This window comes from Emydura macquarii, unplaced genomic scaffold (assembly GCF_026122565.2).
Source record: "Emydura macquarii macquarii isolate MOO-44397 ecotype Brisbane River unplaced genomic scaffold, CSIRO-AGI_Emac_v2 contig_306, whole genome shotgun sequence".
NCBI classification, from domain to species: Eukaryota; Metazoa; Chordata; order Testudines; family Chelidae; genus Emydura; species Emydura macquarii.
This window is the reverse complement of record NW_027130443.1, coordinates 55039-70033: the sequence shown is the minus strand read 5'-3', so window position 1 is coordinate 70033 and position 14995 is coordinate 55039. Positions and strand designations below refer to the sequence as shown.

At 68.3% G+C, this 14995-nt stretch overlaps 2 protein-coding genes across 3 annotated transcripts; one reads left to right on the top strand and one right to left on the bottom strand.

Moving 5' to 3' along the window:
• Window positions 1-2001: 2001 nt before the first annotated feature.
• Window positions 2002-5586, bottom strand: TRAPPC1 (trafficking protein particle complex subunit 1). Its single transcript, XM_067555009.1, has 5 exons — window positions 5489-5586; window positions 5274-5372; window positions 5092-5162; window positions 4742-4880; window positions 2002-4191 (listed from the first exon to the last, which is right to left on the bottom strand). The coding sequence occupies exons 2-5, from the start codon at window positions 5370-5372 to the stop codon at window positions 4063-4065; spliced, it is 438 nt and encodes a 145-aa protein (XP_067411110.1). The 5' UTR covers window positions 5489-5586; the 3' UTR covers window positions 2002-4062.
• Window positions 5587-5899: 313 nt separating this feature from the next.
• Window positions 5900-14386, top strand: CNTROB (centrobin, centriole duplication and spindle assembly protein). 2 transcript variants are annotated; one of them, XM_067553862.1, is made up of 20 exons: window positions 5972-6066; window positions 6963-7265; window positions 7339-7435; window positions 7872-7953; window positions 8202-8367; window positions 8981-9097; window positions 9196-9312; window positions 9400-9498; window positions 9713-9907; window positions 10458-10604; window positions 10690-10823; window positions 10994-11119; window positions 11334-11511; window positions 11684-11996; window positions 12222-12364; window positions 12570-12657; window positions 12784-12957; window positions 13028-13160; window positions 13571-13649; window positions 13776-14386. In XM_067553862.1, the coding sequence occupies exons 2-20, from the start codon at window positions 6993-6995 to the stop codon at window positions 13911-13913; spliced, it is 2799 nt and encodes a 932-aa protein (XP_067409963.1). In that variant the 5' UTR covers window positions 5972-6066; window positions 6963-6992; the 3' UTR covers window positions 13914-14386. The 2 variants fall into 2 exon arrangements, 1 of the variants encoding a protein (XP_067409963.1); XR_010920928.1 differs by lacking the exons at window positions 12570-12657; window positions 12784-12957 and having other exon boundaries at window positions 5900-6066; window positions 13776-13845.
• Window positions 14387-14995: the final 609 nt, after the last annotated feature.

Genomic DNA, 14995 nt, shown 5'->3' with positions numbered 1-14995 from the left:
TGTCCCCCTTCCCCATCGCCCTCTCTGCCCCTCCTCATCGATCCTAGCCCCTCCCGCCCCAGCCCCCCCCCGCCTTCTCACCAGTCCTGCCCCCTTCTCCGGCAGCATTTCCTCCCCCCGCCCCACCCTTACACCCACCTGCAGAGCAGCTCCCTCTGTGAACCCCCAGAGCAGGGGACCCCTGGACAGAGGCAGGGTGATCTCTACCCCCCATCCAGCTAGCTACTCTGCAGGCACTGTCCCCCCGGTCGTGCCCCTTCCCACCCCTGTGCCCCTCTTCCAAGCCCCCCCCGCCTGCAGCCCCCTGGCCCCGGGCTCTAGGGACCATCCCATGTGAACGGGGTCTGTCCAATGCCTCTCTCCTGGCTGGGGCCTGTCTCACACCCACATGCCCTGCCCCCAACATAGGGGGCACGGAGGGACAAGACCCTGGTGCCATTCACGGATGCCTGTGATTTTTGGGAAGGGCTCAGTGATTCTCACAATCAGTGTCTGATTTTTCACCAAAGCTGGGGTCAGCCTCTCTAGCGGGTACTGATTCTCACAAGAGCCTGGAGAATCTCAGAAGAGGCCAGTGATTTTTACGAGCAGTCCCTGAGTCTCACCAGAGGCCGGTGATTTTCACGAGCGGCTCCTGAGTTTCACCAGAGGCCTGTGATTTTCACGGGCAGTCCCTGATTCTCACCAGAGGCCCATGATTTTCATGAAGTCCCTGATTCTCACCAGACGCTGATGATTTTCACGAGTGGTCCCTGATTCTCACCAGAGGCTGGTGATTTTCACGAGTGGTCTGATTTTCACAGGAGCCCAGTGATTTTTTGGGACACCTCCCTTGCCGAGACACCAAGTTTTAGATGCTCTAAGGACCCCTGCACACACATGGAGTCACCGGCCATCACAAGCATGTTGTGAAACTCACCAGTGCCTTGTGTCACCAAGCCCTGGAAGGGGGATTCAGCACCAATGACCCTAGGAAGGGGCAGAGCCCCCCTTTCCTTCAGGCACAGCCCCTGCCCCCCCCATATTACCATGACAGCAGCTTCCCGAGCGAGCAGATTAGCTAAGCTGCTTAGGGAAACAAGAGGCCAGAAGCTCAGAGCCGGGGGGGTGGGGTGGGGTGGGAGGAAGATGTGGGGGAAAAGGGCATCTGTCGGGGGGCAGGCCCTTACACCCTCCAGTGTCCAGGCGTCCGTCCCTCCCGTGGGTTCACCAAGGGAACCACTCTCCAGGAGCCACACAAGCAGAGGTGGGCTGGGAGCCAGGACTCCTGGGTTCTCTCCCCAGCTCGGGGAGGGGAATGGGGGCTAGTGGTCAGAGCAGGCGGGCTGGGAGCCAGGACTCCTGGGTTCTGTCCCCAGAGCAGGGCCTGTGAGGACATTACGGGGACAGGATACCCAGGACTCATCCTCTGCTGGCTACCCGTACGCCCACAAAGTGCCAGCCAGAGCGCGGGTGCTTTGCCAGGACAGGCTGAGTTAATGCAGCCGGCCCAGCTGCTCATATCCTGGAATTTGGGGCTTCTGAGGAATTAAGCCACCGGCCCTGGTGCAAGAAATTAATGCCCAACACACCTGCCTCACAGCACCTGGCACCCGATTCTCCCTCCCCACTTCCTTGGGGCAGCACGTGGAACCACAGCTCCGCTTGCCCTGGGTGTCCTTTGGAGATGTGCGATGGGGCCCGGGAGAGAACCCAGGAGTCTGGGCTCCCCGCCTCTGTTGCTCTAACCACTAGCCCCCACTCCCCTCAGAGCTGGGGAGAGAAACGAGGAGTCCCAGCTCCCAGCCGCCCCCTGCCGTAACCACTAGATCCCCCTCCCCTCCCTGGGTTTGGCTCAAGTGTCTTCCAGCCAGGCCTCCCAGCGGGATCTGAACTCCCCCCCCCCAACACCAGACAAGACCCCCTGCCCCGGGCAGCTCATTCCAACGCTTCCTCGCCATCCCGGTTAAACATGGGGACCTGACTTCCCACGTAAACGTGTCCGGCATCCGCTTCCCGCCATCAGCTCACGTCCTGCCTTTCTCTGCTAGGCAATGGAGCACGGCGGGATTCTCTCTGGGCAAGTTCCTGTGACGGGGGGAGTATTTTGTAATATTTCCAACCCAGCCTCAGTTTCTCTCTGTATGCCACAGTGGAGGGCGGGGAGGATTAAGCCTCCTCTTGGGGCAGGCGTGGCTGTCACCTTGGCATCTGGGCCACAGCCCATCCAGGAACCACTTGTGAGCCACCCCAGTCAAGACAGCCTGCAGCGAGACCGCGTCATCTCCAGCAACTCATCACCCGCTCGCTCATCAGTGGGAAGTAGTGGCCCCGTAAGGTGGTGGGTGTGAGCTCAGCCAGGCCCTGCCTGGAGACGAGGCACGGGGGGGAATACGGGGGGCTTCTGGAAGAAGCTGGCTCCTCTCAACCAGTCGTGAGAGATGGATCCATTCGGGGCTTGCTCTGTGGTGGCCGGTTGGCCAGTGCTTTAACCTGTCAGTCTCTATGCCAAGCGAAGAGCTCCTGGTGCCGGATGAACCCAACCCCCTTGGGAAAAGGCTGCACGGTGTCCCTGTGAAGACGGGTTGGGGCAGCCAGCTCCCCGAGGTGGGTCACAAGTGCTCGCTTGGGGGGAGAAGCCGGAGGGCTGGGGCCTGGGAAAACAGCCGTGGAGCCCGGGGGCCCTGCTCACCCTGCTGGCAGCTGGGTGTTGTTTTCCCCGTCTGACCCCCCTGGCACCTCCCTACCGTCCTACCCCCAGCACTGGCGGGGGATGGGAAGGGCTGGGAGCCAGGACTCCTGGGTCCCACACAGGTGGGAGCCAGCCGCGGCTTTTTCCCGGCGCTGGCACCTGAGCGTCTCTTCCCGTCTCGGACCAGGGATTAGAGGAATTATCTCTGGCAGACGCTGCCCCACGTGAGCACAGCACCTCCCCGCTCCCTGGCCAGCCCCCCAACGCCTGCCTGGCAGATACAGGGCTAAGTCCCCCCACACCTCAGAAAAGTTTTATTAATGGGGATACCCCTCCCTCTCCGCATCACGAGCTGGTAGCTGGCACCCCCTAGATGGGAAAGACCCTGTGCCCCATTCCCTGCCCCCCAGCCAGCCAGTGCCCTGCCCGGGGGCCAGCGCCCCCTAGAGGAGAGAGGACCCAAGGCAGGGCACTGGCTGGCTGTGCCAACCCCCATCGGTCCCTCAGCAGCGGTTCCCCCCCACCCCATTGCCATGCCCTCTGTCGGCTCTCGGGGGGGGGGGGGAGGGGGGAGTCAGGGCCCAGGCACGGAAAAGGAGGCTGCTGGAAGGTGAGATCCACATTTAATTCAGCAAGGAGACCTCCCACCCCTGGAACTGGGATCTGCCCAGCACCACCAGTGACAATCCCAGCAATGGCCCAGTCTGTGGAGGATTCGAACACGCCCCCTTAATGCCAGGCTGAACTGGTGTGTGGAGAAGAGCAGCCAGCCCGGTGTAGGGCTGGGAGCCAGGACCTCTGGGTTCTGTCTCCACAGCTGGGCGGGGAGTGGGGTCTAGGGCTGAGAGTTGGGGGGGGGGGGGGGGAGGGAGCCAGGACTCCTGTGTTCTGTTCCCATGGCTGGGCAGGGAGTTGGGTCAACAGCAAAGGAGGATGAGAATGTGGATCCTGACGCCCCCTCCGCCCCCCCCCCCAATCCACTAGCCCCCACACACCTCCCAGAGGCAGAACCCAAGAGTCCTGGCTCCCAGCTCCACCCCACTAGCCGATTTCTTTTTCCTTCCAGATACTCTGTGCTGTACCCTGGACAGCCACCCCACCCCCCCAGGTGGGGCAGCCTCCCCTCGAAGTATCTCTGACTGTACAGCTTGCCTGGGAAGCTCATGGGGGGGAAGTGGGGGGATCCAGACTGTCTCAGATGTGAAGGGGACAGGAGAGTGGGGCTGAACAGGGGGCAGGCTGCATGGGAGGGGGCGGAGGGGGCAGAGCACCCCCCCCCCCCAAAAAGCCCCGCTCAGTCTCCATGTCCTGTCCAGAGGGCTGGGTGCTGCAGAAGCCCGATGTCCAGGGCAGGGCTGGGGTTTGCCGGTACCGGGGCAGGCGGGGGGGGGTCAGCCGGCCCGGGCTGAGAAGAAGGGCAGCCCACGGACGAAGCTGTCCAGCTTGGCACGGAAGAGCTCGCTCTGTATGGGTTCGTTCAGGTTGCACAACGGGTTCTTCACCACGAACTCCACGTAGATCTGGGGGGGGGGAGGGAGAGTGAGTGTGGGGGGAGGGGAGAGAACCTAGGAGTCCTGGCTCCTGCTCTAAGCCACTAGCCCCCACTCCACTCCCAGAGCCGGGGAGATAACCCAGGAGTCCTGGCTCCCAGTCCCCCCTGCTCTAACCACTAGCCCCCCACTGCCCTCCCAGAGCCAGGGACAGAACCCAGGCATCCTGGCTCCCAGCCCCCGCTGCTCTAATCACTAGCCCCCACTCCACTCCCAGAGCCGGGGAGAGAACCCAGGAGTCCTGGCTCCCAGTCCCCCCTGCTCTAACCACTAGCCCCCACTGCCCTCCCAGAGCCAGGGACAGAACCCAGGCATCCCGGCTCCTAGCCCCCGCTGCTCTAATCACTAGCCCCCACTCCACTCCCAGAGCCGGAGAGAGAACCCAGGAGTCCTGGCTCCTGCTCTAATCACTAGCCCCCACTCCACTCCCAGAGCCAGGGACAGAACCCAGGCGTCCTGGCTCCCAGCCCCCCCTGCTCTACCCACTAGCCCCCCGCTCCCAGCGCAGGGCCCGACGCACGTTGCTGTAGATCTGGTGCAGCACGTCCCGCACGTTGCCCACGCCCAGGTCCGTGTTCATGACGATCTTCAGGCCGGTGGGGGTCTCGTAGTAATGCAGCTTGTACTTGCTGGTCTGGAAGGCCAGGAACCCGTCCTTCCTGCCCCACCGCTGCTAAGGAGCTGACGGGGGGCCTGGCCCGCCCCCCCACCCGGAGAGACCCCCCCGTGCATCAAAGCTATGGAGAGCGCCCCACAACTGCCCAGCCCAGCCCCAGCCCGTCACATGGAGAGACCCCCCGACCCCGTCACAGACAGACCCACCGTGACCCCCTGCTCAGCCCCCCGCCAGCCCCCCCGGGCCAAGGATACATGTCCAGGGGGCTCATCTTGCCGACGAAGGAGCGCATGGAGAAGAGCACGCCGTACATCAGCTTGAACTCCTGCGGGGGGGGGTGGGGAGGTGAGACCCCCGCGTGCCGCCATGGGGCTGGGACCGCCCCCCCCGTCCCGCCCGCAGGCTCCGCCCCCCCGGCCGGGCCCCCCCGTCTCACCTCCTCCTTGGGGATGCCGGCCTGCTTCCGGCGGTGCCACTCCCCGTAGTGCAGGCAGGCGCCGTCCCGGTCGAAGATGTACAGGTTGTGCACGGTCATCTGCGGACAGACGGACGGACAGACGGAGGGGGCGGGAGGAGGGGGACCCGTTATTGGCTCATTCCGGCGCTAGGCCCCGCCCCGCCCCGCCCCGCCCTGCCCTGCCCCCCGCTCACCTCGGCCCGGCCGCTGCTGCTCCGCCGCGGGCTCCGCTGCCTGGCCTGGCCTGGCCTGGCCCCGCCCCCCGCCGCTTCCACTTCCGCTTCCGCCCCGCACGGCGCGTGTCCTCCTGTGACGCGGCGGCCGGGCCTTGCCCCACACCAAGATGGCGGCGGCCGCCTCGCGCCCAGGTGCCCGGCGGGCGGGGGGAGAAGGGGCGGCGTGGGGGCGGGGCGGGAGCGGTGTGAGGCGGGGAGGGGTTGGTGAGGGCGGGGTTGGGGGCGGGGCTGGAGCGGGCGGGAAGAGGCGGGGGCGGGGCCGGAGGAGCAGTGGGGGCTGGGGGTGAGGCGGCGGCGGCTGCTGCTGGGGGACCCCCGGGGGCGGAGGGGGCGGGGCTGCACCCCCGTGGAGCTGGAGGGGGTGAGGGGCTCCTGTGGGGGTGACCCCGGTGGGGGGGAGCAGTTAGGCCTGGGTCTCCCCCCCGGGCGCCCCTGACTGCGCTGCCCCCCCCGCAGGGTCCGTGCGTTGCCTGGAGCGCCCCCTGGCGGCCGTCCTCCTGGCGTGAGGGGCCCAGCCCCTCCCCCCACCCCCGCAGGTGAGCGCCGCTGCCCCCCCCGCCCCCCCGGGGGGCTGGGAGTGGCCCCACGGCTCAGGGAGCAGGGGGGACCCAGGCCGGCCCTGGATAATGAGACATGGGGGGGTCCGATATTCCCAGGACTCCTGGGTTCTCTCCCCGGCTCTGGGAGGGGGGCTAGGCGGGACACGGGGGACAGACAGACGGACACACAGACGGAGGGGGCGGACGGACGGACGGAGCAGGGGACAGCAGGCAGCCAGGACTCCTGGGTTCCATCCCAGGCTTCCTCCTTTTGCTGTCGGTGTGTGTCTCTAGGCTCCCAGTGCCTCAGTTTCCCAGCCGAGCGATCGGGGGTGTGTGTGGTGGTGGTTGTGTGCATTTGTCAGAGCCCATCTACTGCACCCAGCTGCGGGGCAGGGGGGATTCCTGGCAGAGAGAGAGTGTGTGTAAATGGCTACATAGTCTGTGTGTGTGTCAGAGGTCCTCCACTGCGCACAGTTGGTGGGGATTCCTGGCAGAGAGTGTTTGTGTGTGTATAGCTATATTGTATGTGTGTCAGATTCCCTCTACTTTTCCTTGCTAAGGGGGATTCCTGACAGAGAGTGTGTGCGCATGTGTATATTGTGTGTGCATATGCGTGTGTGTCAGAGCTCCTCTACTGCTCACAGCTGGGGGGGATTCCTGGCAGAAAGTCTTTGTGTGTGTGTGTGTGTGGGCTATATTGTGTGTGTCACATCCCCTGTATTGCTCAGGCTGGGGCAATTCCTGGCAGAGAGCATTTGTATGTGTGCGTGGGTGCGACATTATGTGTGTCAGAGACCTGCTACTGCTCACAACCAAAGGGGATTCCCTAGACGCTGAGCTGGCTACAAGCTGGCTGTTCATGGTCCCGTCGGCTGTTTTCTCCCCCCCAGGGCTTCCCCGGCACACACCCCGCCCCGGCCATGGTGGAGAAGGGCCCCTGCCCCGCGCTGGACGCCTCCCTGCGCAGCGAGGACCTGCTGAGCGACATGGAGCCGCTGCCCCTGTCAGCCCCGGCCACGCCGGCCCAGCCCTTCGGCTCCGAGGTGACGGCCCAGCTCTATGCCTCCCTGCGCCGCAGCCGGCAGGCCGAGGCCGCCGCCCGCTCCCAGCTGCGGCCACCCGACCTGGACGCGCTGGCCGAGGAGCTGAGCCGCACACTGTCGGCCGGGGTGGAGGCCAGCGGACGTGGGAAGGTGAGGGGGGGGGCAGACTGGGGTGGGGCGGCAGGGGCGGGGCGGCGCTGATGGTCGTGTCTGGCTTCCCCAGCAGGGCGGCGGCAGCGAGTCGCGCCACGTGGCTGAGATGGAGAGCGTCAGGTCCCGCCTGCGCACCCTGCTGCAGGACTCCCGCGAGCTGCCCCATGGTGAGTGAGGGCCGGGTGGGAGGCTGCTGGCGGGGAGGGGGGCTGTGCTGCCGGGAGGGGGGCGGGGGCTCGGGACGCACTCCCCTCACAGTCAGGGCTGGCTCAAACACTGCAGTATGAACAGCTGCCCCACCTCAGAGGTGGGCGCATCTCAGCACCGGGCAAAGGGTCCAAGAGTAGAACCCAGGTGTCCTGGCTCCCAGCTTGTGCCCTGATCGCTAGCCCGCACTCCTGTCCCAGAGCTGGGGAGAGAACCCAGGAGTCCTGGCTCCCAGCACCCCCTGCTCTAACCACTGGGCCCTGCTCCCCTCCCTGTGGCGGGGCAGAATCGGGGGTCGCTGCGCGGCGAGGCCCCCACCCGTGTCGCACGGGGAGCCACAGGCGCTGCCCTTTGGGCCAGGACATGCATCGCTGAGCAGTCGGTTGCTTTCTCCAGCAGGGGACGCCCCCGCCCCGGGCAGCGCGGAGCCGAAGGACGACGACTCCTTTGAGAGCGACAGCACCACTGCCCTCCTCGCGTAAGTGCTGCAGGGGCAGGTTAAAGAGGCTGTTAATGAGCCGCCCCGCCCCAGAGGTGGCTACATCTCAGCGCTGGGTGAGGGGTCCCCGTATCACCAGCCGCTCCGCCCCAGAGGTGGCCGCATCTCAGTGCTGGACGAGGGGGTCCCCGGAGAATCGGCCGCCCTGGAGACAGTTGTGGGGGGTCTGTGGGTGCCGAGCGGCACCAGCGCTCGCGGGAGCCCCCTGACCGGTGGCCCCATTTCAGCGCCAGACCCGTGCAGGAGCTCTCCCCGCCTGGCTCGGCGTGCGGCCTGGAGGAGCTGTTTCCCCGCTATGCCAGCCTGCGCCTGGGCACGCCCCATGAGCCTGCGCCCGCCACGGAGCCCCTGCTGCTCAAGGAGGCGCTGGCCACGGAGCGGGCCCGCAGGAAGGTGAGGGGCTGGCGGGCCTGGGGCGGGAGGGGGTGCGGTGCCGGCTGCTCCCCATAATGCTTTGCGCCCAGCTCGCAGGGTGCTCTGGTGCAAAGGATTCGGGGAGGTGCCGGCACAGCTGGGCATGGGGTTGGAAACCACCTTGGAAGGAGGGGGAGGAGGAAGGGGTGTGTGTGTGTGTGTGTGTGTGTGTACACGTAGCGGGGGGTGTCTGGGGGAGTGTGGAGGTTCACAAGCCAAGAGTAAAACCCAGGAGTCCTGGCTCCCTGCCCCTCCCCCCCACCTGCTGGCCCCCAGTGAGTGGGGGAGGTGGAATCTGAATGTCCCTGCTGGGGTGGGGGAGGAGGGGCCGTTTGTGATCCACTGGCCCTGGATACTGACTGTGCCCTTGGGGCAAGTCGCTGGGGGGGTGGCATGTCTCCCACACTGCCCCCCAGGAACCATCCGTGTGGTGCGCTCGACTCTGCCTTGGTGTGTGTCCTATGCCCTGTACTGCTGAGGGGGATTCTCCAGGCGCTGCAGGAGCGGAGCGGGGGGGGGTTGGTGCTGCTATGTGGCTAGGCTGTGTCTGAGCCCTGGGGGGGCCGGCCCCCAACCCCCGCTTTCCCCACAGCGCTGTGAGCGGCACATTCAGGGCCTGCAGGGCCGCGCCCTGGAGCTGCAGCAGCAGCTGGCCGCAGCCATCTCGGCTGACATGAAGAAGGACGGGATGATCGAGCAGCTGGACAAGGTGAGCGGGACCGGGCTGGGCTGAGGGGGGGGGCCCAACAGAGCCATGGGGCCCCCCCTAGGCCCACTCTGTTGCTTTCCTCCCCCCCCCCCCGGCAGACGCTGGCCAAGGTGGTAGAGGGCTGGAACCGGCAGGAGGCCGAGCGGACGGAGCTGCTGCGGGAGCTGCGGGCGGAGAAGGAGGCGGCGCAGCGGGCGCTGAGCGAGCAGCGGGAGGTGAGCGCTGGAGCTGGCTAGGGGAAGGGGCGGCTCGGCCCCCGCCTGGCCCCCTGCCCTGAGCCGTTGGTGCCTCTCCCCACTCAGCGGGCGCTGCAGCTGGAGGCCCGGCTGGAGCAGGCGCTGGAGGCCGTGAGCCGGGAGCAGCAGGCGGCGAGCCAGCGGCGCGAGGAGACCGTGGCGCTGGTAAGAACCCCCTGGCCACCGGGCTGGGAGTCCCGTGGCCGAGGGGTGGAGATTGGGGCAGGTGTGTCTGGGGGGAGCTCCCGGCACGGCCCACTCCTGGAGCCGGGCGCCGGAGCCTGTGGGGCCTGTGGTTCGCGGCACGCCTCGCTCCCCATAGAGCAGGGCCTGGTGCGTGCTGGGCCCTGTGGCCCCTCTGACCCGGCTCCCCCCACAGCAGGAGGAGACGGCGGGGCTGTCGCGGAGCCTGGAGGCGGAGCGCCAGCGTGCGCGGGGGCTGCAGGCAGAGCTGGAGCAGGGGCAGGGCCAGCTGGGGGCGCTGCGGGCCCGGCTGGAGGAGCAGCAGGCGAGCTGGGGGCAGCGGTGCCGGAGCCTGCAGGAGGAGAGCGCGGCGCAGCTGGAGCAGGAGAAGGTGACAGCTCCAGCCCCTGTGCCCTCCGGCGCCCCACCGGCGGCCTGGCGCACTGCCCCTCTGACCCCCACCCCGGTACCTCCTGCCCATCCTGGTGCCCCCACCCCTCTGCCCCCCAACTGGCCTAGGGCACCAGCAGTGCCCTCCGCCCCCCCGGTCTGCTCTTGGCACTGTCCCTTTGCCCCCTGCCTTCACCCCCCCTCTCTCCACACCCCCGTCTGTGCCCCCATCTCCCAGGTCGCCCGTTCTGTCGCCGCGACGCCCCGCTCTTTGCTGGTGTCCCCTGGCCCCCCCATCCAGCCCCCACCGCCTCCTGTGCCCCAAACGCCACCTCTGTCTGCCCCACACTTCCAGGGCTCAAATCTTTCTGCACCCCCACCGCAACCTCAGCCCCGCCCCAGTAGAGGGAGTGGGGGCTAGTGGTTAGAGCAGGATGCAGGGGGGGAGCCAGGACACCTGGGTTCCATGCCCAGCCCTCGCGGGCAGCGTGGGGCAGTGGTTAGCGCGGAGGGGGGCGGGGGGGCTGACTGTCCAGCTGTCCCCACCCCAGGCGGCTGTGCAGCGGGAGGCCCAGCGCGCGGCCGAGGCCCAGCAGCTCCTGACCTCGGCCCAGGCCTCAGCCCAACACCTGGAGAGCGAGCTGGAGGTGGCGCGGAGCGAGCGGGACGGGCTGCACATGGAGATCAGCCTGGTGAAGGTAGGTGGGGGCGGGGGGATGGGGCCTGCCGGGGGGCGCCGGCCAGCTCGCTCGGGGTCGGGGTGACGGAGCCCCTCCCCCCCAGGCGCGGTGCGAGACCCAGAAAGCCAAGCTGGAGTCGGAGCTGAAGGTGGCGATGGAGCAGCAGGTGACGGAGCGGCTGGCGCGGGTGCACGAGGACAGCCTGCGCCAGACGGGCGCCATGCGCGAGCAGCACAGGTACCCCCTTCCCAGCCGTCCCCCCGCTCGCCCTTCCCCCCACCAGCCCCTTCCCTGGCCCCCTCCTCTCAGCTTCCCCGTGTGTGGGGCTCCGGGCTGGCCCGGGGTGGGGGGCGAGGGTCCCTGTGCCGGCCACTCAGCCCGGCCCGTTTTCCCCCCCCCCACCGCAGGAAGCAGCTGCTGGATCTCAGCGGGCACCACGAGAAGGAGCTGGCCAGCCAGCTGGCGCAGTTCCGGGCCGAGCTGGCCGAGCGAGAGGAACGCCAGCGGCGCCTGGTCGAGGACTACGAGCTGAGGTACTGCGGGCGCAGGGCGGCTGGTTAGCTGGGGACCCCTCGCCCGGCACTGAGATGCGGCCACCTCTGGGGAGGGGCGGCTGGTTATCCAGGAATCCCTTCTTCAGTTCTGAGATGCAGCCACCTCTGGGTGTAGCCAGGCTGTGCCCGGGGCGCGCAGGGGGCGGCAGGGCCCCGAGCCGAGCCCCGACCCCTCCACTCCTCCTTTCTGCAGGCTGGCCAAGCAGGAGGCGGCAGCGCGGGAGCTGCAGGCCACGAAGTGGCGGCTGGAGGCTCAGCGGGCTGACATGGTGGCCCGGCTCCAGGCCATGATGCAGTCACACTGGAACGAGGCCCTGCGCGTGCTGACTGGAGACCCCACACTGCAGCCCCACCCCCCGACCCCCCGGCAGGTGAGTGCCAGGGAGAGAACCCAGGAGTCCTGGCTCCCAGCACCCCCTGCTCTAACCACTAGCCCCTACTCCCCTCCCAGAGCCGGGGAGGGAACCCAGGCCTCCTGCCCTCAGCCTGTGGCAGCTGGTCTCTAACCCCCCCATCTCTGTGCTCCCCCCTTTCCCGCAACAGCCTCCTGTCTCCGACGCCGCCCCCCTCTCGGATCCAGAGCGGCTGGGCCAGCCCTCCAGCCCCGCCCCACCTGGCAAGCTGGAGAGCTGGCCGGGGGACCCTCGCGGGGCCGGGGACGGCGAGGGGGGCAGCTGGGCCTTCGCCCCAGCTGTGCCTCTCCAGCCCGTCACCCAGCGCAGCTCCGAGCACTTCCTGCCCCTGGTGCCCGGCGGGCGCGTCGCCTCCGCGCTGGCGCAGCTCTTCGACCACAGCTTCCCGAGCCAGGCGGGCTTCCAGCCGCTGGAGCTGCATCCTGACGACACCGCCGGCCCAGGTACGGGGGTGGGGAGTGAGGCACGGGGCTTCTTCCAGCTCCTGCCCCCCATGGCCGGGAGGGGGGAGAGAACACCCTCCCCCCCCCCCGATCCCAGCTCCTGGGGTGCCCCACGGCCCTGGGGGCTTCTTGGAGCAGCTGAGATGCGGCTGACTCTGGGGTGGAGCACGAGGGCCGTTCCTAGGGGCCTTGCCTGACTGCCCTGACCCTTCCCGCCTCCCCCAGGCCTGGGTTCGCCCCCCTCTCATCTGGCGGAGCACCCCTACCCCGAGGACGAGGGGGGGGCCAGTGATGGTGAGACCCCCCCCGGCAGCAGCCTGGAGAGCGGGGGCCGGGTGCCCCCGGAGCTGCAGTATTACATGGCGCTGGTAGGAGCCGGGGCAGGAAGGGGGGACTGGCCGGGAGGGGGGTGGGTAGAGCGGGGCGGCTAGGGACCGGCTGGGGGGGGATAAGGGGCTATTTGCATGGTGGGGGGTGGCGTAGGGGGCTGGGTCGGGTGGGGGGTGGTGTGGGGGCTGGGCTGGGGGTCCCCGGCAGCTCATTTCCTCCCCCCCCCCCGTGGCTTTTTCTCAGCTGCTGGAGCAGATGCCAAGTGACCCCCAGGGGGAGCCAGGGGGCAAGAGCCCTGCGCGCCCCCCAAGCCTGCCACTGACCCAGCCAGGTAAGGGTTGTGGGGGGACGGCTTCCCTCCCCCCGGATCCCACCCTCAGCAGTTCTGGGGCTGCCCCACACGGGACCCTGGCCCGGCACCTGTGTGATCCTCCCCTCCCCGCTCCTCTGCCCGTAGGCTTGGCCCCGGGGTCCCGGGAGGACCCCTCGGTGCCGTGGGAGACGCTGCGGCCCCCTGGCCCCCAGCGCGGCCCCCCCTCTGCCGCCGTGCACAAGACGAAGGTGCCGCTCCCCAGAGCCAGCCATGGCCAGCGGGGCGTGGAGCCCCCCAGCCCCCCGCGGCGCCCGCCTGGTGAGACCCCCCCTCCGAGCGACAACTCCCCCCACGGCACCCTGCCCCTTCTCACCCCCTCTCTCGGCAGCGGGCGAGGGGGCTGCCCTGTCCCCCCGGCAGTTGGCGGACGTCTCCCGGCTGCTCCGGCTCTACCAGACCAAGATCCGCCCGGCGCCCTTCACCACCGACGTGCTTGGCGTGCACTCCAGGCACGCCTCCGGGTAAGGCTGGCCCCACGCCCACCCCCCCCGCTCCCAGGGACCCCCCAGATTGGGACAGCAACTCCCGCCCCCACACGCCCCTGTACCCTGCACCAGCCTCCCGCAGGGCAGCCAGTGGGGACTACAACTCCCAGCATGCACCGCTCTGCCCCGACTCCGGGAGCGGAGTGGGGGCTAATGGTCACAGCAGGGGGGGGCTGGGAGCCAGGACGCCTGGGTTCTCTCCCCGGCTCTGGGAAGGGAGTGGGGGCTAGTGGTTAGAGCAAGGGAGGGGTCTGGGAGCCAGGACTTCTGGGTTTTCTCCCTGGCACTAGGAGGGGAGCGGGGACTAGTGGTCAAAGCAGGGGGGTTAGGGGGCCGGACTCCTGGGTTCTCCTGGCTCTGAGCTCCATTGCTGTCTCCTCACCCAGGCCTGACGTGAAGGGTGACGGGAACTCAGCCGCCCGCAGGAACTTCGACCCCAGGCTGCCCGAGGCCGGCAGGAGGGAGGTGAGTCTGCCACGGGCTGGGGCGCTGTGGGGGGCAGGGGAGAGCTGTGGGGCAGGGTGCTGTGGGGGATGGGTGCCTGGGCCACCCCTCTTTTCCCGGCTATTCACACCCCCCTCTCCCCTGCAGGTGGGTCCCTCCCGGCGCCCCTCCGGCCCCCGGCCCGGCCCTGAGAAGACCCACGGCCCCTCCAAGGGCGGGAGGAAGATGGCCCCAGCCCCCCAGCTCGGCGCCCGTGGCGGCAAGGGAGGTGGCGTGTGGAGATGAAGCAGGGTCGCCATGGGCACCCTGCGAGCCGTGGGGCAGTGCCTGACGGATGGGGCATCCCAGCGTATTCACCCCCCGACTCCTGGGTAAAGCACGGCCGGGCACAGACCCGCCCCCCCGCAGCAGGGACCGTCCCGGTTGCCCGAGTTGCCCTGTTCTCATCCCCCACCCCCCAGTTCCCACGTTGTGTTGGTGCCAAGGTGGCATGTGGGGCGGCTCGGCCGGGCTGCCCCTCGCCCCCATCCGTGCCCTGTTGTGTTGTTCTAAGTTATTAGGCCCCGCCCGTTGGCGGCGCCGTTGGCAATTTGGTTTTCTAAATAAAGAAGCGTTTGGTTTTGCAGCCCATTGGGCCCTGGCGCCGGGATCGGGGCCCCCATGCCAGGGCGGGGCCTGGCCCTTGAGCCCTTCGCCCACGCGCCCTGCTCCGGGCATGGCAGGAAAACGGAGCGTCACCCAATTGTGTCAGCCCCGTGGGCCCATCTACCCCGGTATCCCGCCTGCTCCCTGCCTAGGCCTGCGTAATGGGGGCTGTGGTGCAACTGGCAGAGCTGGGTGTGGGTGTGTGTGGGTGGGGTGGGGCAGAGAGGCCCCCCCCACGCCCAGCCCCTCCCCCCAGGCAGAGCGCTGCCATCTGCCGCCCCTCCCCCACCCGGCGCGGGGCGATGATTAGCTTTAATCTGCTTTAGCGCGAACGCGGCTTACACAACCCTGGGCCGCCCTGGGGACGGGGAGGGCCTGCCCTGTGGGCTCCCCCCCAGTAACTCCCCTGCCGTTTTCCCCAATGCGGGAACAGCCCCCGTGAACGCCCCGATCGCGGCCGAGCTGGACTGTCTCCCGCCCCACACAGGCCATGGCACTGCCTGGGGCCCCCCCGTTACACAGCCTGGTTACACAGCGAGACCGACACCTGACCTGCCGCGCTCACGCTCTATTTATTGATCACACCCGCCACGCTTCAGGGGCCTGAACTATGCTGCCGGCGGCTAGGCGGATTCTGCCCATTGGGGTGCCCTGTCTCCACCCCCTCGCATGGGCATTTTTGGGCCGGCTTTCATCCTGGGCCGCGTTTTTTTTCCCCCGCC